A 24,649-nucleotide genomic window follows, 5' to 3' on the forward strand; every position below is an offset into this window, starting at 1 on the left:
AATAAGAATATAATCATAGGAAGAGCCCTGCTAGATCAAAGTAGTCCACCTAGTCCAGCATCATGATTCATACATTCAGTTACTAATTGTTTCTTCCAGTTGTATCTCCCAAACCATAAAAACCCACAGGATATGGCCATGTTTGTGTGGGGAGAAGGAGGTAAGGCTTTGGAGCTGGGTGAGACTGAGCTTTGAAACATTTGATAGGACAATAGGGGAAGGGTGGGAATGGTTTTTGATGGAGGTGATGCATGAACTGTAAATGAGCAGGACAAATGTGTATGATCAGTTATGTACTTGAAACATCTCTCTGTTTTGTATCTAACGGATTTATAGAGCCCCTTGTGGTGCAGAGTGGTAAAGCAGCGTCTGAAAGCTCTGCCCATGAGGCCGGGAGTTCAATCCCAGCAGCCGGCTCAAGGTTGCTTCAAATTCACAGGCATTAGGCTTTGACTGCATCCATAATGAGTTTCTGATCAACAGAAGCATGTTAATTAAGAAGTGGTTTGCAAAGTTTCTCACTGACAACATGAGTGCAGGATGACTCCTAGGGGAATTCAAGAAAGCAAAGATAGCTGCTATTCTGAAACATGGAAAACCGAAACATATGGCAGAAAGTTACCTATTTTCCTTCTGAGCTCATTATAAACTCATTGAAAGGCTAAACCTAACAGAATCAGTGATAGAATTTCTCAACTTGTCCCTATAGAGCAAGCAGGAATTAGACCTTATTGTAATTGTGAAGACAAGGTTCTCAACTTAGCAAGTTTCATTGAGACAGAGGATCAGAATGTGTTAAGACACCAACAGTTATGACACTGTCTGGAGGAATACTATATTGACTCTTAAATAACATGTTGAGTTCTAGTACTTTCCAAGTATTATGGATCAGTCAATTAGCAAGCAGAAGAAACTGAATAATAGTTTACCCCAGGGCTCAGTCCTTGCTCCAGTTATTTTCAATCTATACATTTCTTATCTTCCTGAGACAATATTCAGAAAGCTTGCTTATGCCAATGTCATGGCAATTCCAGTACAGCACAAATCAATTGAAAGAATGGAGGAAATATTGACCTTGAAATTTTAGCTACTAATATGAAAGGCAGCTCATTCCAAATACTGGAAAAACAGAATGTTCCTGTTTCGATCTCAGTAATGATCTTGCCAACCATGAACTGAATGCTTACCTTAATAGTTCCTGACTTACACACAATCATATATCTGTGTACCTTGGCATTAACCTGGACAGGACCATGAGCTACAAATATCATCTTACCAATGTAGCAGCAAAAATACACATGTGAAATAACATCCATGACTGACGTGACTATCCAGACTAAGGTTCCGACCCCTGGCAATAAGTTCTGCATATATCCTGCAATAACAAAATTTTGAGCTAAGGAATGAATGGTTGTGAATATGGATACATTCAGTTCTGCCCAATATCCATAACCTGATAAACATGAACTAAAGGTCCTCAGGATTTGACTTGGCACATAAAGCATGGAAGATGGTATACAAATAATATAATAATTATTTTATTTTTATAGCCTGCCCTTCCCATTTATAAATGAATAAACATAAAATATTAATTATATACATCTAATTAGGTTTTTAAAATAATTAAGAAGAAGAAGAAGAAGAAGAAAAGAAGAAAAGAAGAAGAAGAAGAAGAAGAAGAAGAAGAAGAAGAAGAAGAAGAAGAAGAAGAAGAAGAAGAAGAAGAAGAAGAAGAAGAAGAAGAAGAAGAAGAAGAAGAAGAAGAAGAAGAAGAAGAAGAAGAAGAAGAAGAAGAAGAAGAAGAAGAAGAAGAAGAAGAAGAAGAAGAAGAAGAAGAAGAAGAAGAAGAAGAGAGTTGGTTCTTATATGCCGCTTTTCCCTACCCGAAGGAGGCTCAAAGTGGCTTACAGTCGCCTTCCCTTTCCTCTCCCCACAACAGACACCCTGTGAGGTGGGTGAGGCTGAGAGAGCCCTGATATCGCTGCTCTGTCAGAACAGTTTTATCAGTGCCATGGCGAGCCCAAGGTCACCCAGCTGTTTGCATGTGGGGGAGCGCAGAATCGAACCTGGCATGCCAGATTAGAAGTCTGCACTCCTAACCACTACACCAAACTGGCTCTCAAAATAGGTTAAAAGCCTTCTCTTTATATAGTTAAAATCCTGAGTGTAGGACGGTTGGTGTTTGGGGCTGATTTCTTCAGATGGTTCTTAAGTTGACAGATGCACAGACCTGATGTTTAAATACCCTATTTGCTGGCGTATAAGACTACTTCCCCCCCCCTGAAAAACATGCCTCCAAGTGGGGGGGTCATCCTATAAGCCGGGTGCACTTCAGTTGGGATAGACATAGCTGCCCATAGTGGCCTCCCGATGCCTGCCCGGTGCCCATAGTGGCCTCCCGATGCCCGCCCACCTCATTCTACATACCATCCAGTAACGCACAGTATCCAGCGTGGCCATGGCGGGTCATCAGCGTGGCTGCTGCGAGCATCAGCAGCGAGACAGGGGTGCCAGCCTTTTCAGCGTGACTGGCCCGTTCTGCTCAGCGGGAAGCAGCGGCGCTCCTGCCCGCCCCGTGTTTATGCAGAGCTCGCACTTGCACACTAGTGCCGGTCACAGGGAGATGCAGGGGCAGGCCGAAGGCTCTGCGGTCACACTGCGGCTGTACAATGGTGACAAACTCTATATTTTGAGTGGAAATGCCGGGGGGGTCTTCTTATATGTCCAGCCGTCTTATACGCCGGCAAATACGGTAAGTCAGAATTACAGGACTTGAATATGATTGTGGTACAGCCTGTCAAACTACCTTTCATCTGTTGCTGGAATGTGAGCATCCTGCTTTCCAGGGATATGTGATGGAGCTGTTTGAACTTTACCAAGCTGTGACTGAGTGGATTGAAAATTTCGATAGCATTTAGTAGGATTGTTCAATCTATCTGTCCACCCATTGTATCAACTTGATTATGTATTTTATATTATTACTAGATTTAAAGCCCGTTGTAAATACAACGGGCGCTAGAAAGGGTGGATGGGAGAGTATCTTGCCATGTAGTGGGTTTGTGGCAGGGGTTGTTGTTGTTGTTGTTGTTGTTATGTGCGAAGTCGTGTCCGACCCATCGCGACCCCATGGACAATGATCCTCCAGGCCTTCCTGTCCTCTACCATTCCCCGGAGTCCATTTAAGTTTGCAGTGGCAGGGGTATTTTAGGTTTTTTGGCAGAAAGGAGAGGAGAGGTTTAGGAAAGTATAGAGATAGTAGGGCAGCCTTTCTGCCGGGCCTAGAAGTACACCCAGGGCCTCAAAGAGTGCTGCTGGGCCCGGTGGGAAGGCCTCCTTCCCCCCTCCCCCCCAGTGGCAGCATGCCCTTCCCGTTGGGCCTAGAAGTACACTTGGGGCCTCTTTGAAGCCCCGGGTGTGCTTCTGGACCCGAGGGGAAGGCCTCCCTCTGTACTCACGCTGTCGCACCTGGCTAGAACTCTTGTCTGTCCTGGTGTGGGCCCAATTGGAAGGCGTGAAGGACCTTCCTATTGTGCCCTCATCTGGCCCGGCCCCGCCCACTTAGCCCTTAACCAGTTATTTATACCATTCCCCGAGCGGTTTAAAGATATGCTTCCTGAGTGTAATTCTGTCATTTGATAAATAAATGCATTCTGAATTTGAAAATTCACTTTTTTCAAGACCAGGTATCATATCATATCATTTATCATTTATATATAGATAATAATATGTATGCATTTGTCTTTTCCAGTTATTTGAATGGCACCTGCAGCTTGATAAATCTCTTCCTGCTCCTTTGGGCAGTATTGGGGCTTGGCTTTATAGGGCAGAGACTGCTCTTGGAGAGGAAATAATTGTCCAGCAAGCTCATGAGGAAACAGCAAATACAATACATAGGAAGCTAGAACAGCATAAGGTTTGTATGCCTTGTAATTTCAGGGTGGTAATATAAAATCTTTAAAACTAGCTAAGTATTGTACATTGTAGGAAGGTATGTCAAAATCTGCAATTTATTTATTTATTTATTTATTTATACATACATACATACATACATACATACTTACATACATACATACATACATACATACATACATACATACATACATACATACATACATCACCACTCTCAAACAATGCCATCTCGTGGTGGCTTACAATATAAAATACCCATAAATCTCCCCTTAAAACATGAAAACCAATACAGTAAAATCCCAATATCAATAATCTCAAGATGGCGGTATAACTCTAGAGACCCAACTCCACTGTTCCAGCCAAGCAATGGTGTGGCTTCAAAAAAACATAACTTGAGGTTTCTAATATCAATGCTAACCAGCAGCTTCAAAGTAGGACAGGACCCACATATCTTATAAATAGTGAGAAATGTTGCTGTTCTCAAAGGGGCAAAAGAGATTGTTATTGTTTTGAGGTCTGCTATGATATTTGCACAATGCAGGCCCAAATATGTACAATAGCTGTGATATACCTATGTCTAAAAAATCCTGGAAACCAAAGTAAAATGATTATTGCAAGAAATTTTCTAAACGTAAATCAAATGCACAGGACAGTTTCAAAACAGAAAATGTTCATTATGCCAAAGTTAACCACTTTCAAGTATCTCTATTTAAACACATGCTCACTTCCTCTATTGAAATCATAGAATCATAGAGGTGGAAGGGTCTCTCCAAGGTCATCTAGTCATCAATGTGGTTTAAGCTGGGTTATGATGACCAATATTTGTTTTTGCTTTCAGATTCTTTTAAAATCTATTTGGTTGAAAGAATGTTAGTCATTGGTCAATGAGAGTTGTGTCTTCAAGAAGCTCATAGTGTAATGGTACTGTTCTACTATACACCTGAAAAGCCATGTGAAACAGTTCAGGCTAGCAGTAGTTTTCTAGTATGTTTTACAGCTGAATGTGAATTTGAAGCAAGTATTCCTATGCAAGCTTTACTTGCTGGCCAGGGCTCATGGGAATTGTAGTCCATGAACATCTGGAGGTCCACAGGTTGACTACCCCTGCCTTAAGGTATAGTTTTCACAGTTCTAAATTCTTGTCTCAAGTGTTAGAACATGAAAATGGTACTTTCAAAGTCTCCAAATGAGCCAATTAGGACATGGGAGGAGCTTCCTATTCTAACTATGCTAATTACACATCTTGGATGTCACTATAGGATTTTCTTCACATGGTGTTGAATCATACACAGCGCAGCTTTTGCATATTCTAATAGACCTGACATCCTTAGGACATGTGAAGGAAATCCCTTCCCTAGCAGGAAACAGGCTGCAGGGTTTCCAGCCCATGAGCTAAATCCTATAAAGTTCAAAAGGGGTCAAGCCTTTCTTTAACAGACAAAACTGTTTAACAAGGAAATTATACAGCCAATTAAACTTCACACTCTTGCAATCTCCCTAAGACTCAGCATGTTTTATTTATGAATACTTCTAGAATGCTGATTATTAGTAATTCATTTTAATAAGTAAACCTTGTGAAATGCTGTTGCTTAGATACTAAAGAACATAGCTCTTATGATTAAGCTTATTCTGGTTTATATTTTATCAGAGATGTACGGTTTAGAAACTGCACTCTGTAACATAAAGAATATAACCATTGAGTACTCTGTGTGCCAGAGGTCATTATGCACTGAACACACAATGACCTTGTGAGATTGGATCTTCAGGTGTTTTGTTGAGGGAGGGGGAGACAAACCTAGGTGCAGAGAACACTGAAAACAGCAATTCGTATGGGGAGAGATTACTGTTATAAAATATTACCAGTAGCAAAGTTATATTTTTTCCTCTCAACAGAAGTACAGATAGGTAGCTCAGGCAACATGTTCCCTTACAGCTCTGAATGCTTCAGAAAGTGTCAGAATTGCCTTTTTAAAAACATGCTGGAATTATAAGGCACAGTTTTAGCACAATATCTCAGAAGGCACTTTCCTTCTCTAGAAGCTCATGCTGCTATGACAGCATGAACAAACGCTTGCATGCATTGAGTCATCAGTGCAGCTTTTAAAAATTGTACCTTTCTGGATTGCTTACTGAGAGTCTTTTTCTCCCTCACAAATCCATATTAGGATGTGCTTAAAAATATAGATGGCTACAAAAGAACATTCCAGGAGATACACAGAGCTCGATCTGTCAATGGAGTTCCAGTTCCACCAGAGCAGCTAGATGATATGGCAGAGAGGTAAGTCTAATTTCATTCTTCACTGATTCAGTGGATAAAGAACCTGTTCGTTCTTATGTTCTTTTCAGTTAAAACAGAGTGTATGGTTGCTTTCCTGTGGGTATTTCTATGTTGTAGAACTAACAAATATCCCATGCAGCACAGTATTTTTTTTAAATCCTTGAAATTAATTGAGGTACAGATTTTGAAAAAAAGGATTTTTGCTCAGACTGATTTCTAGTTGCCATTTAGCTAAATATAGGAGGAATATTATGTAACAATATTGTTCTGATTCTAATGGGAAAGGGGAGAAATGGATCTACTTGTTAATATGAATTGATATGAAAGTTAATTAGGCTGCAACCCTAAATATATTTAATGGTAAGTATACTCTACTGAGCCCTGAATAAGTATATTTAGGATCTATCTGTAAGACATATATGATTTGTTTGCTGATAATGAACAATTATCAGAATAATACAAAATCAAATTTACCTTCAGATTTTTGTCTTAGCAGCATAAAACCTAATTTTTCTATTTGTTGTTTCACTGTTTTAACACAGTATGGTTCTTGCCTAGGTTTAATTTTGTTGCCTCCACATCTGAGCTTCATCTGCTGAAAATGGAGTTCTTGGAATTAAAATACCGTCTGCTATCTCTCTTGGTTCTGGCGGAGTCAAAATTAAAATCATGGATTATTAAATATGGAAGAAGGGAGTCTGTAGAACTTTTGCTCCAAAACTATATGGTAAGTTGAAGTTTTTTAAACATGATCTTTGCTTATTCTGAATGATCCCTTTTTCAAACAGTATCACTTCTGTTCATGAGTCTATGTGTCTGTGTCTGTATTCACAGAATCAGCCTCTCCATCAGATGGCTATCCAGCTTTACTAGAGGCTTACATAAATTTCAGAACATCTTTTTTATCTTCATGAGGATACAGAAATAGCATGAATGTCTGAAAAAGTTCTTCTGATCCTATATGGTCTTAAAAGTCAAACTAGGGGAATGCTGTGGACATAGTTTATCTGGATTTCAGTAAAGCTTTTGATAAGGTTCCACATGATATTCTTATTAGCAAGCTGGTAAAATGCAGTATGGATCCTTATTCTGTCACGTGAATCGATAACTGGTTGACTGATGGTACCCAAAGGGTACTTGAAAATGATTCAGCATCCTCTTGGAGAAGAGTGACAAGTGGAGTGCCCCAGGGATCTGTCCTGGGGCCTGTGTTGTTCAACATATTTATAAATGATTTGGATGAGGGATTAGGGATACTTATTAAATTTGTAGATGATACTAAACTGAGAGGGTAGTAATCACAACAGAATACAGAATCATAATACAGGATGATCTTGATAGGCTCGACAACTGATCTAAACTGGATAAAATGAAATTCAATGTAAATGTAAAATGTAAAATTCTGCATTTAGGTAGGAAAAACCAAATACACCAATACAAGATGGTGAAGATGTGTCTTGGCAGTAGTATGTGCAAAAAAGGATCTAGGAGTCTTAGTAGAACATACATTGAACATGAGTCAGCAGCCTTTGCGCCCCGGTACCGTGGCCTTTGTGCCCCGGTACCAGGCCGCAGACCAGGGGTTGATGACCCCCAATATAGAGGATGGAGCAGAGATGTTCTCTCTTGCCCCAGAGGGATGAACCAGATGCAGTGGGATGAAATTAATTCCAAAGAACCTCCATCTAAACATCTAGAAGAAGCTCCTAACAGTTAGAGCAGTTTCTCAGTGGAACAGGCTTCCTCAGGAGGTGGTGGGTTCTCCATCTTTGGAAATTTTTAAACAGAGGCTGGATAGCTATCTGATGGAGAGGCTAATTCTGTGAAGATTCAATGGGGTGGCAGGTTACAGTGGATGGGCAATAGGGTTGTGACTGTCCTGCAGAGTGCAGGGGTTGGACTACATGACCCAGGAGGTCCCTTTCAACTCTATGATTCTATGATACTTGACCTTCCCATTGTTTTACTCTTACCAGTTGACTCATATATGGGAGAGCAACATATTAATGTAGACTGAAGGTAGAAAGCAGAGATGTATTGTTCTATTGGGAAAACATTAAAATTACAACTATGAGCACAACTTTACAATCTCAATAAATGTGGACCATTTTCAGTATTTCCAGACTCTGTTTATGTAGGTGTGGGCCGGGGTGCTGTGGGTCTGTGCCCGGGCCTTTGCTTGACCACCAACCATCGGTGTTCTGGCAGTGGAGTGGGTCCCTGTGCTAGGAGGGGACTTCGCGGCCACCACCCTGGCAGCAGTGGCCGTGGCCCCTTGGTTTGCCAACTCGCTCTGTCTCCTCTCCTCGTTTCCAGGTCTTGGCCTCCTCCAGGGAAAGATGGGCCTTGTACAGTTCATGGAACTCTGGCACGGTCTGTCTGGGGGTGTTGATCTCACCCCTCTGCTCCTCCTTGTATTTAAACATGAGGTCGAGTTTTGGGCTGTAGACTCAGGTTTTGACTCCTTGTTGAAAGGGATCTGCACCAAGAAGGTCGTCCAACTGGTCCTTGGGGAACCGTGGGGACTCAAGACTCGGGATAAGTCTGGGGGAGTCCTCCTCCATGGTGATAACCGGGTCCTACTCACTCTCCGGGGCGTGGGGCGCTTGGCCCACTGCCCGGGTTCATAGTTCTGGGCCTGTCCATTCCCTAAGCACTATCTCAGGGGCGGTTGCGCTGACAGGTACCATTCCCCCTCCAGACATGGGGCGAATAGAATAGACAACGTACGTTCCCCTGCGGTTCAAATCCCCTGGGCCGGATGAAATGAACCCAAGAGTGCTCAAAGAACTTTACGGAGAACTTGCAGAACCCTTGTCCATCATCTTCGGGACCTCTTTAAGGACTGGAGATGTCTCAGAGGATGGGAAGAGAGCAAACGTTATTCCGATCTTCAAAAAAGGGAGGAAGGATGACCCGGGAAACTACAGACCAGTGAGTCTGACCTCTGTTGTGGGGAAGATAATGGAGCAGATATTAAAGGGAGCGATCTGCAAACATCTGGAGGACAATTCAGTGATCCAAGGAAGTCAGCATGGATTTGTCTCCAACAGGTCCTGTCAGACCAACCTGGTTTCCTTTTTTGATGAATAACAGGTTTGCTGGATCGTGGAAATTCGGTTGATGTCGTTTACTTGGATTTTAGTAAAGCTTTTGATAAGGTTCCCCATGATGTTCTGATGGATAAATTGAAGGACTGCAATCTGGATTTTCAGATAGTTAGGTGGATAGGGAATTAGTTAGAGAACCACACTCAAAGAGTTGTTGTCAATGGTGTTTCATCAGACTGGAGGGAGGTGAGTAGCAGGGTACCTCAGGGCTCGGTGCTAGGTCCGGTACTTTTTAACATATTTATTAATGATCTAGATGAGGGGGTGGAGGGACTACTCATCAAGTTTGCAGATAACACCAAATTGGGAGGGCTGGCAAATACTCCAGAAGATAGAGACAGAGTTCAACGAGATATGAACACAATGGGGAAATGGGCAAATGAGAACAAGATGCAATTTAATAAAGATAAGTGTAAAGTTCTGTATCTTGGTCAGAAAAATGAAAAGCATGCCTACTGGATGGGGGATACGCTTCTAGGTAACACTGTGTGTGAACGAGACCTTGGGATACTTGTGGATTGTAAACTAAACATGAGCAGGCAGTGTGATGCAGCGGTAAAAAAGGTGTATGCCATTTTGGGCTGTATCAACAGGGGCATCACATCAAAATCACAAGATGTCATATTCCCATTGTATACGGTGCTGGTCAGAGCACACCTGGAGTACTGTGTGCAGTTCTGGAGGCCTCACTTCAAGAAGGACATAGATAAAATTGAAAGGGTACATAGGAGAGTGAAGAGGATGATCTGGGGCCAAGGGACCAAGCCCTATCAAGATAGGTTGAGGGACTTGGGAATGTTCAGCCTGGAGAAAAGGAGGTTGAGAGGGGACATGATAGCCCTCTTTAAGTATTTCAACGGTTGTCACTTGGAGGAGGGCAAGATGCTGTTCCCATTGGCTGCAGAGGAAAGGACGTGCAGTAATGGGTTTAAACTACAACAATATAGGTTAGATATCAGGAAAAAACTGTTCACAGTCAGAGTAGTTCAGCGGTGGAATAGGCTGCCTAAGGAGGTGGTGAGCTCCCCCTCACTGGCAGTCTTCAAGCAAAGGTTGGATGCACACTTTTCTTAGATGCTTTAGGATGCTTTGGTCTGATCCTGCGTTGAGCAGGGGGTTGGACTAGATGGCCTGTATGGCCCCTTCCAACTATATGTTTCTGTGATTCTTTTATTCTGGGGCTGCCAGGTTGGTCCACGGGCGGGCCCGCATGGCGAGTGGGCTTCTCCCGGTAACTGCCCTCACCCCCGGTTAGGGTAAGGTCTGCCATGTGTGGTAAAGTTGTTGCCCCGCTGCCCAACGGCTTTTGGGCAGCTGGTTCATTCCCTGAGTCCTTTCCTAGTGCCTCTGATATGTCAATGTGAGGTGCTCAGAACCAGGGATTAACAGGGAATTTTTAGGGTCTCTGCCAACTTGTCATGAACCAGGCAGAGGATGCCCCTGTAAAGTCACTGGAACAATCAATTCCTCAAGACCATGATTGTAGTGAAATCCAAAAGGAATATCTATTCAGTAGACTAAGACAAATGGGCACCAACAGGAACAATTCGATGAGCATACTCTTTGCCAGAGATAAAGGACCAATTTCCCCTAGGGGGTTTTATACCTGGGGAAGGATGGGGGGGGAGGGTCAGATGGATTCACATGTCAGGAAAAAGCAACAGTTCTCAAGGGAGCGATTGGGAATACTCTTTGATCTAAAAGTTGCAAGTGTTGAGACTTCGCAGAGCTCGACAAGGTCAGGAAGTGATAAGGGTGCACTGGCAGGGAGACGCTTTGGAATGCAAAGTGAAGTGGAAAGCCAACAGGGTTTATAGCCATGGAGTCAGTGAGGGGATCAACATCCTGGGAGTGCGCGTGAGATTACCTCTTAAACCTGGTTACCGGGGTTCATGACACACAGTCTTGAGGGTAAAGGGAGAATCATTGTGAACATAATATTAATTGAAGCAGGTAGATACAATTGGAACATAAAATGGAAATAATTAGGCCCCACCCTACCACAGTGCTGAATAATCTCCTGTATGAATGGAACAACTTTTGATATAAACCTTTGAATTTGATCATTTCTGCCAGTTCCTTTTCCCACTACAACCCACTAAAATTGCAGTATGCAGTAGAATTCTAGGTACTACAGTGCTGAGTTTCCGAGGATCCCCTGACTCTCAAGAATGATTTCAGAGGCAGGGGAAAAAAGTTTTTGTGTGCAATGCTTCTTACAACAATTTGCATCAAATCCCTTTCGTTGACTGGCTTCCGTTACCATAACTGTCTCCAACATTCTTGACAATCGATATTGCCCAAGTAAAGAAAAGTTTGATATAGAATCATATAGTTGGAAGAGACCTCCTGGGTCATCTAGTCCAACCCCCTGCACTATGCAGGACACTCACAACCCTATCGCACAACCAAAGTTAACCTGCCACCCTCTTGAACCTTCACAGAATCCGCCTCTCCGTCAGATGGCTATCCAGCCTCTGTTTAAAAATTTCCAAAGATAGAGAACCCACCACCTCCTGATGAAGCCTGTTCCACTGAGAAACCGCTCTGTCAGTACCTTCTTCCGGATGTTTAGACGGAAATGTTTGTAAATAAATGTGCTTAATTTTTTCCTGAATGTTGCCATTGTAAAAAGAGATCTCGTTTCTAATTACGGTATTATTTCTAATAATTAAAGTTGTCACCATCTTTCTCTAAATCTTGAAAAGTTTCAGCAGGCTCTTTGAATTTCATTTACATTTTCCAGTAGAAAAGATATGTTATGAAGATTCTGTAACATTAGTTAACATGCAGTGGTGTTTTCACCTATAGATTTATTAGAGTATGTAGAGGTAAAATATTGGGCAAAACTCATTAACATACTTGGATATAAAGAATGTTTTTATTTGCTCATAAACTTTATTACTGTCTTGAATGTTTTCTTATTTTATTTTCAGTCTGTTATTGAAAATAACAAATTTTTTGAGCAATACGAAGTAACATACCAAATCCTGAAAAAAGCAGCTGAGATGTATGCTAAAGCTAATGGCTCACGTAAGTAATGATGCATTTGTTTTAACACTGATACTGTTATAAAGTACTGTTTAAGATTCCATTTTTGTGTAGTCAAGCTGAACTGTAGATGTTGCTAAGCAATTTGGGAAATGACAAAATTAGAACCCTTGTGTGTGAGTTCAGGGGGCATGGGCAGCAAGATGAATACATTTTACAGCTATATTGTTGCTAAGATAGTAGGCAATCTACGTTTTTTGTCATTTGTTCTCCTTATTACATTGAAACTTTTGAAAGGGAAGGGGTCACAGACTACATCTGAGGAATCCTTTGACAACCTAATTTGAAGCCTAGTTAATGTGCTTCATTTTAAGCCAGTTCTTCACCATGCACATTGATGTTGATTGCATGTAACCTGTAATGTTTCCTAATTTCCTACATTTATCATTTGCAATAGGAAGGTATTCCTTTATAAGAAGCTAAATTAGACCTCAAAACAATCTACTGTCTCTCAGCCTCAGAACCACATCTGAAAAATGTGGATAATATTATTGACCTATTTTTCAGAGTCTTTGTAAGGATTGCTGAGAAAAGTCTTCTTGTTCTATTGTCAGTGTCATTATTTTCTTCATCTTCATCACTCTCATCCTGTTTCAAGATATATATTAATTCACATTATTGTATTCTAGCGGACGAAATTGAGGCTGTGGTGAGGTTCATGAATGATACAACCACACAGTGGAGGCACTTGTCAGTAGAAGTGAGAAGTGTGAGGAGTATGTTAGAGGAAGTCATTACCAACTGGGACCGCTATAGCAGCACAGTGGCCAGTCTGCAGGCCTGGCTGGAAGATGCTGAAAAAATGCTGAATCAACCTGAACATGCAAAAAAGGTAAAGCAATTACATTTGAGTACTGTGTCTAAAGGTCACAGTTCAGGAAAAAATGAACAACATGAGCCTGCTGTGGGATGGGCGGGCTATAAATTGAATTTATTAAGTACAATAAATTAAATAAATAAATATCAAAATGGAAAGAAATTTCTGAAAAAAATTAGAATATATTTGCCATTTAAATTTTTATCATGGTTATGATTTTTGTCTTTTCCAGTTACCTTTAATAATAATGTCTGATTATAATCTGTATTTTAGGTCTAGTAGAAAATATGTTTAAATGTACATCATACCAATTGAATAAAATACAACACTAGGTTACACCATATAAGGGCTATATAAAATTGTCAAATTTGGAAAAATCCTAGAGTCATAAAATAATACCCAGGAGAAGAGATGCTTAAAGAATCCTTGAACATCACACATAGTATCTTCATACATTTCATTTGTCCAGTGGCATTAAGCCTAATTAGGGGATATCTGAATATACTAGGAAATTACCATTCTGTTTGTCATGTAGGATAGACTGATGGACAGTGATCAGAGTACCAAGTGCACAATGCTGTGCTGTCACATTTTCATAGTTCAATAGCCCTCTGCGGATGGTCTGTTTGCAGTTTCCATTGATGCACAAAGAGTGGGAACTGACACAGTCGTGCCCTCCCAGCTCCATGTAATTGCTTGCTCATGAGCAAAGCATCCATGCATGGAGACACCTTATCTCCATAAGCTCCATCCATGTGATCCCAAGCGTTTGAAAAGCAGACTTTCCCTTTGCAAGGAGGGAGCCTATGTACATAGACCTTTCTCCATATCCACAAATTGCTAATCGCATGGAGGTGGATGAGGCCACTGTTTGTGTCTATTATTGTGGTGAATGAACATTAGGCAAGGGAGGTTCAGCTCAGATAAGCCAAGAAGTACCTGAACTGATGCTGACATATGTACTTTTTTGGCTTCTTTGAGCCAAACCACCCATTCCCTGCATTCAAATGGTTCGAATCAAAGTGACTGAATTGTGATTCAGCCATGATTTGGCCCACTTAAACACACTCCCCAATTTCTCAGGGAGTGCCCTTTAAGTGAGGCCTGCGTGCTGAACAGCTGTTGATGACAGGGGTTGCGCCTGCTCCTTTTAAATCCTTTCCCAGCTGGGGAGGGATTTTGAGGGAGGGGGGTGGGACACCTGTCATCATCAGCTGTTGGTGGGTGCTGTCTCCCCCCCTCCTTCTCAGGCAGTGGAGACACTGCTACCTGGGATGGGGAGGAGGGGACAGAAGCCCCAAAACTTTTCAGATGTGGCCAAATTGGAAAAGGTGAAGGGGTGTTTGTTTATTTTGGATATGGCCAAATAGTTTCTGGCTGAATCCAAACTGGTTTGATTTGTAGACAACTATTGCTTGGAAGAGGAAGCAAAATAGTACCAATTAACAGTCTGCACTTAGTCTCCAGTGATGGGAGCACCCAAAACAGATTACTGTAGTAGTTGAGTAGGTAAATTTGAGAGTAGAAGTCCTTCTAAGAGCTTTGAAACCACCTTCTTTAAATGTAAGAATATTCTTCAGGCAATAAAACTGATGAAAGGGGGAAGAATTATGAGTCAAATGCAAAAGATAGTGATCCAAAGCTGCTCATGGTGTTTTGGATGTCTCTGCTTTGCTTTGGAGTGATCGGTGGAACTTCACGTCATTTTAAGGTCCTTCTGATATTGCAGTGAAGCAGGATGATTAATTTCATAGTGTGATTCTTTCTGATATAAATGTATACCCCAAATGACAATCGCTCTCCTTCTTGATAAAAATGAGTTTTTATTGACTTAAGAGAAAGCTCGTTGAAAGCTAACAAAGGGACCCTGACTCAGTAGTAGAATATCTGCTTGGCATATAGAAAGTCACAGGTTCACTCCTCAATGACTAATTAAAAAGGACTGGGTAGTAGGTGACATGGAGACCTCTGCTTGAAATGCTGGAGAGCCATTGCCTGTCTGAGTAGACAATACTGAATTTGATAGAACAGTGATTCAGTAGAAGTAGTTTAATGTGTTAAGGAGAATTCATTAAACAATAATTTAACAGTAAATTTAATTGTGCTAACAAGGACTTAAATTGTTAGATGCTTCAGTTTCTCATCCTGTTGCAGTTTCTGTATGGTTTCCACAGAATTGGGAATATCAAATAGCATCTAGAACATGAAAGCTTCCTTCTGGTTAAGGGAGGAGGGTGGACAAATTCATATAATAGTATTTATTAATGTAAGTTTCTTTTTATGGTTTGTTATGTGACCATCAATTATAATGGGAGTAGAGGGGAATTTGTCAGAATAAATCAGAAGGATTCATAGAATCAGAATAATAGAGTTGGAAGGCAGTTCCTGGGTCATCTAATCCAACCCCGTGCACTAACTATGCAAGATACTCACAACCCTATTGTTCATCCACTGTAGTCTGCCACCCCCTTGAACCTTCACAGAATCAGCCTCTGTCAGATGGCTACCCAGACTCTGTTTAAAAATGTCCAAAGATGGAGAACCCACCATCTCATGAGGAAGCCTGTTACACTGAGAAACCGCTCTAACTGTCAGGAACTTCTTCCGGATGTTTAGACAGAATTTCTTTGGTATTAATTTCATCCCATTGGTTCTGGTCTGTCCCTCTTGGGCAAGAGAGAACAACTGTGCTCCATCCTCTATATGGCACCCTTCTAAATACTTGAAGGCTATCAGATCCCCTTCACCATCTTTGTTGCCCTCCTCTGGACACGCTCCAGTTTGTCTACAGATTCAGCTTACCATGGTATTTATATCACTGGGAACTCTTAGTATTGCTGAGGATTTTGGCTATAATTTTAGTCACAACCTTAGAGGAGTTCTTAACACAAAGCAGCTCCCACTAAGCAGCGAAAAGCAGAAGCAATGTTGGGAAGAAGAGCTCTGCTTACCTAATATGGTATTCCTGTTACCATGGTAGTGAACAAGCTCTGTTTGTGACTCTTTTATGCAGAACTCAGACTGAAAATAAACCAAGGCTGAAGGCCAGTGCCTTAAACCTCCATATCTGCAGTCAAATTAGCTCATCTAAAATGAAACTCATCATTAATGACTTTCCCCCTCAGAAATATATAACAGATTTCTTATAGTGCATTGAGCATACACTGAGTATAGTAGCCCAGATCTAAAAACTGCTTCCCCTCTTCAGATAATAAGCATGACAGAAAACCAGTGTGGGTGGTAGCAACATTCTGATCATATGGTGTGACATGATAATAACATTTTCATCAATGCTAGATGTCTTCTTCCTAGGATTTCTTTCGGCATTTGCCACACTGGATACAGCAGCACACTGCTATGAATGATGCTGGTAATTTTCTGATTGAAACTTGTGATGAAACCATTTCCAGAGATTTAAAACAACAATTGCTGCTGCTCAATGGGCGGTGGAGAGAACTATTCATGCAAGTTAAGCAAGTATGTCCTTAACTGTTTTTCTTCTACACCTATTAGTCCTTGATATGAAGCAGACGTATAAAATTAATGCATCTCTAATCCAATTAAGATGGATATTTTTAATTTATAATAAATTAGGATAACCAACCTCTAACAGGGATCTAGTGTTCTCCCAGAATTACAGCTAATATCCACACTACATAGATTAGTTCCCCTGTTAAAAACAGTAGATTTGGAGGACAAACTCTGTGGTATTCTGTAGATTCTATTGAAATCTGTCTCCCAGATTTCCCAACCCAAAACTGACAACTCTATAATGTAAATATTCCAGTATATATTGCTTAAGGCAATGGTGTTTAAGCTTTCCAGACCAGGGACCCACTTCTGATAGCATGGAAACCACTAAGCACATGATAGAAAACTCCAGTAACATAGCAGCCAAGTGACATCAAGTCACATACCAAGAAAAGAAGTCACCAGAGTTATTCCCCCATGAGTTTCAAGGCCAGGATGGTGGGTGGCAGACTATGATATCTAGGCCTAGCAAAAGCAATGTGAGCAGATAAACTGTAGTACAGCCTTTCTCAACGTTTTTACCATTGAGAAATCCCTGAGATATTCATCTGTCTCTGAGAAACCCCAGAAGTGGTGCAATCATGCGGAATATGGTTAGGAAGCATAGCTGTACACGTGCCCACCCAGGGCTCCTTCCCTTCCCACTCCATCCAAGCCTATCATTGATCATTTTGGGAGGGGGGCAGATTGACATGACCATATGTGGTCATATATGAAACCCTGGTTGAGAAAGCCTGCTTTAGTGAATAGGCAAGGTAAGAGATACCTTCTTTTTCCAGAAAACATCTTCCTTGTCTTCTTTGTATCTTCTCTTAGCCTGACCACCCCAGCTTTGTGAGTCATTAAATGTTCTTTCTTTATGCTTGAAGTGCAGAGAAACAGTTCATCTTCTTAGGGAGAAAGGGATGTGTACCATTATGCACAGAGCATCAGAGATGGAGTGGTCAGACTCTACTAGGTGAGAGAGAAGAAAAAAGGACAAAGAAAAGTTTTATAGAAGAGGGCCTCAACCAGCCCGTGCTAACAAGGAATCCTTTCCACTACTTTTTGGCATGTGTGCAAGCAGAGACATGAGGAGTGGCATCCTAACTCTCTACACTTACTCCTTCCCAAGAGCAGCAAAAATGGTGGCTCAGAAGGAGCTTGTGACTCATACAGTCTCATGACCTAACTGGAGTTCCAACTAATGGACTGATAGAGTACTGGGAAATTATGTGTATACTAGTAATTAAGCCCGCTGTAGCTGCAATACAGCGGGCGCTATCTGGTTTTCCTGGGGCCCCCCGCGCCGTGGCCTACCTGGGTGTTCGTCGTCCGTGGTGGGGGCCACGCTGGTGGTGGCGGTGGCGGGGTATCCTCCGTCTTCGGTGGGTATGCCTGCGTTCGCGGTTTCCGCGGCGTTGGTGCCGCTGCTCTGTTGGTCGGGGGCTGGCATGACACGGCGAGAGGTGCTTTGCGCCTCTCGCCGCATCAGGCCGCCGGGCAGGGAGCGTGGAAGGGGGGCGAATCAGGAGACTCCGTTGGCGGCGGCCTGACGCGGCCGGAGGCACTTCGCGCCTCCCGATGCGTCAGGCCGCCAGCAAAGGAGCAACTGCGAGCTGCGCTGCGCGCGGCTCGCAGTTGCTCCAGCGGGGAATCGGAGGGAACAATCGGCAGGCGCAAAGCGCCTGCCAATTGGTCCCTCCTATAGTCTGTCCGGAGGAAGGGGCCAATCGGCACCCTTCCTTATCCCGGACACATCCCGCCTCCCAAGGGCTTACTCTTTTATTTAGTCCGCGGCGCCTGTGGCGCCATGGGCTTGTGTTAAGATGTGAAGTGCCACCAAGTCACAGCTGATTCATGATGACCTCAGCAAGAGGCTTTCAGGACTAGTGAGAAGCAGAGGTAGTTTGCTATTAGCTTCCTCTGCAGAGTCTTCTGTGGTGGTTTTCCTTCCAAGTACTGATCCTGTTTAGCTTCCGAGATCTGACAGAATCAGACTACACTGTTCTGGTTTTCCTCCTCTGGAAAACTATATAATGAAAAATAATTTCCTAATTCATGAAAGTCAAAAATTGGATTTTCGTTTTTGTTGTTCCTTTTCAGTATGCTCGGGCAGATGAATTAGACAGAATGAAGAAAGAATATTTGGATGGTGTTGGTGTCTTGTCTGCTTTCACTGATGAAGCAAATAGAAAACTCTCTGTACCTTTAGAAGTGTCCTTTTTAAATGTGAAGATGTTTGTTCAAGAAATAGAGGCAAGTTTCTTCTCCTTTTTTAGAAACTTTATTTGAGAGGATGTTGGTAATTAATAGAGGTATACAACCATTTCATTTTAATGGAACTGTTATTACTGACAAGACAACATTTTGCACATTGGGATTCAGGGACTCTGAGGTGGCCTCTCCCTCCCCCAGGATCTGGAAAGGCTGCAGGCAGCTGTTAGGGAACTCACCGGCAGGGACAGCTCATATGCAGCAGGGATCTGCAGCCTCCAAGCCTCAGAGGGAAGTGGAAGGAGGAGGGGGTGGTAAGGGGTGGGAAGTGGAAGGTGATTGGCTGGCATTGGACAGACAGGCAAGCCGGTTGGAGGAGGAGGCACACGGGTGGCACTGCCACCCTGAGTGGGTGTTAAGTGCTGAATGGCACTTAAGCCATGATACATGCTCCTCCTCCAGGCTGGTCTAAGGGAATTTTGTTATATCTGCCCTATAAATAGGCAGAGGGCATTGTTTGAAAACTGGCAGTTTGTATTCCACCCTACGCTTAGTTATGCATTTGTAGTGCACTGCTTCTCTCCATTCTTCCAGAGGTCAGAACCTGAGTTTGCAGCATCTTCTGGGGAAAAGGAAGCTGAACCACACCAAATATGCCTAGCTGATTCTGTTGGCAGTTTAGTAACAGGCTACTGACTTAAGTACTTAATTTTGAAGTAGGCAGGGCAGATATAGCAAAACGGTATTTTCCAGTAGCTCCCAAGGGCTGCAATGTATAGCCTATTTTATTTATTTAAACATTTATATTCCATCTTCCCTTCTAACTTAAGGCAACTTATTACAGAAAATATTTTGAGAAGAGCTGTTTTTTGTATCCCACATTTTACTACCCAAAGGAGTCTCAAAGTGAATTACAATCACCTACCCTTCCTTTTCCCTCAGTAGATACCTTGTGAGGTAGGTGAGGCTGAAAAAGCTCATTGTTTTGAAAGAATATCCATGGATTATCTAAGGCAGAATAGATTTTCCAAGCACAAATCTTCACAAAAATGTTGTATAAGATCATCATACAGAGCTTGAAATCATATATAATATGAAATCATGTTTATTGATGTAGCTAAAGAAAACATAACTTTGTTAGTTGTTAGATGGTTTCTACAGATCTCAACAAGCTCCCGTGAAAAGAATAACACACATGTGCATATTTATTGCAGGATATTAAACAAAAAGTGCCTGTGATGGAAGCTCAGTACAAAATGGCTACAAGAACAGCACAACATGTTACTAAGGAAATTCCTCAAGAAGAAGTCAGTGAAATGCTTTCAACCATGTCAGCAATTAAAGGACTTCTCAGCAAGGTCACAGATTTATTTTTATTTTGCAACATTTGCAAGAGTCAACAAGGAATGATATTTACATAGAAACCGCTTTCCCCATGTTTTTCATTGGATGTTATTACCTTTTACACATGGCATTATCTAGGGTCAATTGGTGGTCCTACCACAGTATTCTGCCAGAGCGCCCCCCTCCCGTGTTCTCACAGTTTCCTCGCAGTTGGAGACTAGGTGATATGGTTTGTTATTTTGATAAAATGTTTAATGGGGTTTGTATGTCCCCTTCATACATATTCACAGAAAACTCATGTTTAAGGTAGCAGGGCCAGGACAATACACTTAGAAAATGAGAAGAACAACACAAATGCTGGGGTTGTGGGAGAGATATAAAACTCCTTTTTTAAGGGAGTGAGAAAATCTTGCAAGAATGTTTGATGTGAATAATATGCTGGGAGAGAGAAAAACATGAGGAAATGAGGAGGAGGAGGAAACTGGCACTAAAAATGACAGCTGAAAATTTCCCCTCACACAGATGTCCTAATGATATTTAATGACTATGTATTAAACTAATATAAAGTTAATAGTACTGTACAGGGCATGCTGCTGTTGTAAGCTTTTTTTAAAAACTAATGATAGCTTTTGTCTGAATACATTACCAGAGCCAGATAATACATGACATACATAATACATGCACACATCTGTATGTTTGCATGTGTACATTGACATTCTGATGCAGGAATTCTTAAATAACTTTTTATTATCCCCAGGTTAATGAGTCCTGCCCTGTTGTTCTGTATGAATCTCAACAAATGCTTCCTTCCCTTGAAGAATTAGAGAAGCAAATCACACATTTTTATGAATCTCGTGAAAAGGTCAATGAAATAATCTCTATCCTAGATCCTGAGGTACAGCCTGCAGATGTTTTTAAGCAGCAACATCAGGTATACTTTGTATGCATATTCAATTTGCCAGAAAAGATAGCTTTTTTTTTTTTTTTACTAATGATTGCAGCCAGGTTGGATCTACCACTGACAATGCTGAAATGTTGCCAAACAAGCCAGAGAAGGATATCTGTGGGAGTCAGCTGGTATATGGGAATATACTGGATGATCCTGAATATGCCCAGCAGCAGCTAAGCTTTATGGATGAAGTCTACAACCCCTCCCTCATGCAAGTTACTTTGTAAAGGATGATTGGCAGAGAGGGTTCCCTAACAGCACCAGCAAACCCATTTTGAACTGGGCATGAAGTTTAGAGTAAATTCTCTAGATTCAGTTTGCAGAGTTGAATTTGCCAGACATATCTGCTGAAATAAGGCCATTTGAATAATATAGCTGATGCTGATGAAAAATTCTAAGATCAAGAATAATTTATAGACACTGACACTGAAAAAGCTTTTAATATAAGTTAGAGTCTTGAATTTGGAGAATCATGGCAGTCCAATTTCATTGTAAACCATCTATTGCAGTAGGAGTTAAATGCACCTACTTGGACATAGAATTACAGCATTTAAAAATGTTTATGAAATGATATTTTTTTAACATCAAAGTCTACAATTTTTGAAATAAAATGTTGAAAATCACTTGCAATTAGACTATGAGAACTACACATTTATGCCATTCTGCTTTTTATTTTCTTTTAGGATTTAGTAGCTTATCAAGAAAATTGCAAGAAAGCTTTGTCACTAATTGAGAGAAATATTCAGAGTATTGTGAAATTTGTCTCCTCAAGTAAAATGTTACAACACTTCAATTTAACATTGATTCAGAAGAAAATCACAGAAATTCAAGCTGCTTTTCAGGTAATCTGTCAAGAGTAAGGTCCGTGTGTTCTGAAGAATTTCCAGTGTAGCTAAGGAAGCCCATAGGTCCCCAATATGTTTAGTGAAGCAATTTCACATGCAATAATAATTCATAAAATTAAGTGAGTTATTCTTAAAAGGCCATATTAAAGAATAAAGTAAACAGGAATATATTTTGAGGACATTTTGTGAGGGGGCATATCAGCATATGATAAAGAAATATGGGTAATGTTCAGTGCAAGCCTGAACAGTGTTATACCCTTCTTGACTTCAGTGGATTTAGAAAGGTGCAACTCTGTTTAGAATTTCACTGATTGCCACGAAACCATTTTTAACAGAAAAGTATCTTTAGGATGTAGAAATTTGGAATGAAGAAGCAGTGGGAGAGGAGTAACAATATATGACATGATAGACCTAACGTGATTTTGAAAGAAGAAAAGCAGCTTCAGAAAGCAAGAATTTAAAGCAGAAAGGCTGCAGGGAGGGATGAAAACTTTTTTCTCACTTGCAGTTTTTCTACTCTAAATCTTCTCATCCAGTCCTCTTTTCCTCCAATGGCATTCAGACATGTTTGTCTTGAAAATGCATGTTCTGGACCCCACTGAGAGAATCACTGGATAAAAAGGAGCAGGAATTCATTTAGGGTGGAAAAACCTTGCAGTTATTAAGACTACCTATAATTACTAGATTCTATGCAGCGAATTTCCAACTGTTCGATGTTACAGAAATACATGCTGTGAACATAGTTGAGGTAAAACAACAGTTACATTTTAAATAGAACATGACAGAAGAGATGGATCACTAGATTAACATGCCATCTCTCGCTTACTGGTGAGTCAGCCTGGCACTGAATTATTTGGTACTGATTACCTTAGGTATTCTTTTTTTTTAAATTAAGATTAATTTTTTTCTGTATATCAGAAGTGATATGTGACCATATGTAATCCCCATCTTTCCCTAAGCATGCCTGTTAATTAACTTCAGGTTGTTACTGATGGTTACAGAATATACTATTAGTACTTTTAGTATATATCAAGTTCTTTATCTTTTGTTCATTTTGCTTTTCGGTGACCCTTCAATGATTTATTGCTCTCTGTGGACAAACCTGGGCTGTACCTTTTCAGTTTACATGTGAGATTCATATGATTGATTTGTTTTTTTCCAAACAAGTATTCTCCCCACAAAGAAAACTGGTCATCAACAAGGCTTGCCTTTTGTCCAGAATTGCTCCTTTTCAATGTGTGGGAATACATTTTTCCAGGATCAGGAAGTCTTTTGCTTAGGGGAAGAGGGAAGCTGGTGATCGTTTTATGATTTTGCTTGTGGATGTGACACTGAATCTGATATTTTGTTATATTTCTTTTGGAATCCTGTAATATGAAATGTAACACTACAACACTATATCTATTTTCATTAATACACTTAAGAATATGGTCAAGAAGACAAGTGACTGGAAGAAAAATGTTGAGGCAAATAGTCGTTTGCTGAAGAAATTTGAAGAATCTAGATCAGAATTAGAAAATGTGCTGCAGATTGCAGACTGCTGTCTGAAGGAAAGAGGTGATCCAGAAGAACTTCTCAGGAAACATACTGTAAGTATAACAGATATCTGTGAACAAGTTTCTGATAGGGCTGCCTGCTTTGAATTGGGAAAGATCTGGAGACTTTGGGGGTGGAGCCCGGCATAGGCAGCATTTGGGGGAAGGAGGAACCTTACTGGAGTATAATGCTATGAAGTCTACTCTCCAAAGCAGCCATTTTCTCCAGGGGAACTGATGAGCTATAATTCCAGGGGATCCCCAGGCCCCACCTGGGGACTGGCATTCCTAGTTTCTGTTAAATTGTTAGCAGTATGTATTTAGCATTGATGAATTAAAACAACATGGAACTACTGTAAACATGACAATATCACACAGTGTTTTGGAGCACTGCACAGATACCTGGCTTCTTTGGACCTGCAAACCTAGGTTAGGAGCCTGTGGGTTTGCCTGGGTTTGCCTAGTATAACTTACTACTATATTTCATTCTTTGCCATTCTCAGTAAAGGCTGTTTCAACATCCCCCTTCAAGAAGCTGTAGGATTTGTATTTCCCCCAGAACACATTAAATTGCTTTATAATGATTAATTCCTTGACTTGGGAGCAGGAGTGGTTTAAGGATTCACAGGGCCCATAATACTAGGGCCAGTTTAAGAATTTATGGGGCCCTAACAAAATACAATTGCAGTGTGAGAAGCCAGACTGGTAAGAGAGGGACCACCCCACAGTGAAAAGGGGTGTCACTTCGAGTGTCCTTAAAGGAAAAAGGAGGAGGAGAGGGGATACAGCCCTGATTCATGGGGGGAAGGCACCATGCAGGGCCCCTGGAAGCATGGGGCCTATAGTGCATACTACGTGTGCTACATGGATAAACCGGCTCTGCTTGGGAGGTTTAGTGACTGTCCCTGCAAATGCCTCAGTAAATCTCCAGCAGGACACACAAAATCATTCCCCAACACATTCAATAGTTGATTTTGTATTTGTATATTGATAGTTTCTTGACCAGTACCATTTGAAAGTTGAGAGAATATTTTTTAAATAAATTATGGAACTGAATTCTGGAGTTGAATACACAAATAATCAG

At 41.2% G+C, this 24,649-nt stretch overlaps 1 protein-coding gene across 11 annotated transcripts in view; it reads left to right on the forward strand.

The window, feature by feature from the left end:
* SYNE1 (spectrin repeat containing nuclear envelope protein 1) overlaps positions 1-24,649 on the forward strand; it is a 493,810-nt gene that overhangs the window by 115,186 nt on the left and 353,975 nt on the right. For all 11 annotated transcript variants that reach the window (XM_077349398.1, XM_077349413.1, XM_077349457.1 and 8 more), the window contains 11 exons: positions 3,749-3,913; positions 6,075-6,187; positions 6,746-6,914; positions 12,234-12,330; positions 12,978-13,180; positions 16,478-16,642; positions 18,782-18,934; positions 20,107-20,250; positions 20,994-21,167; positions 21,869-22,027; positions 23,455-23,619. In XM_077349398.1, the coding sequence (XP_077205513.1) occupies positions 3,749-3,913; positions 6,075-6,187; positions 6,746-6,914; positions 12,234-12,330; positions 12,978-13,180; positions 16,478-16,642; positions 18,782-18,934; positions 20,107-20,250; positions 20,994-21,167; positions 21,869-22,027; positions 23,455-23,619 (1,707 nt within the window). The remainder of the gene's footprint in view (positions 1-3,748; positions 3,914-6,074; positions 6,188-6,745; positions 6,915-12,233; positions 12,331-12,977; positions 13,181-16,477; positions 16,643-18,781; positions 18,935-20,106; positions 20,251-20,993; positions 21,168-21,868; positions 22,028-23,454; positions 23,620-24,649) is intronic.

Source organism: Paroedura picta, chromosome 1 (genome assembly GCF_049243985.1).
Source record: "Paroedura picta isolate Pp20150507F chromosome 1, Ppicta_v3.0, whole genome shotgun sequence".
Lineage (NCBI taxonomy): Eukaryota > Metazoa > Chordata > Lepidosauria > Squamata > Gekkonidae > Paroedura > Paroedura picta.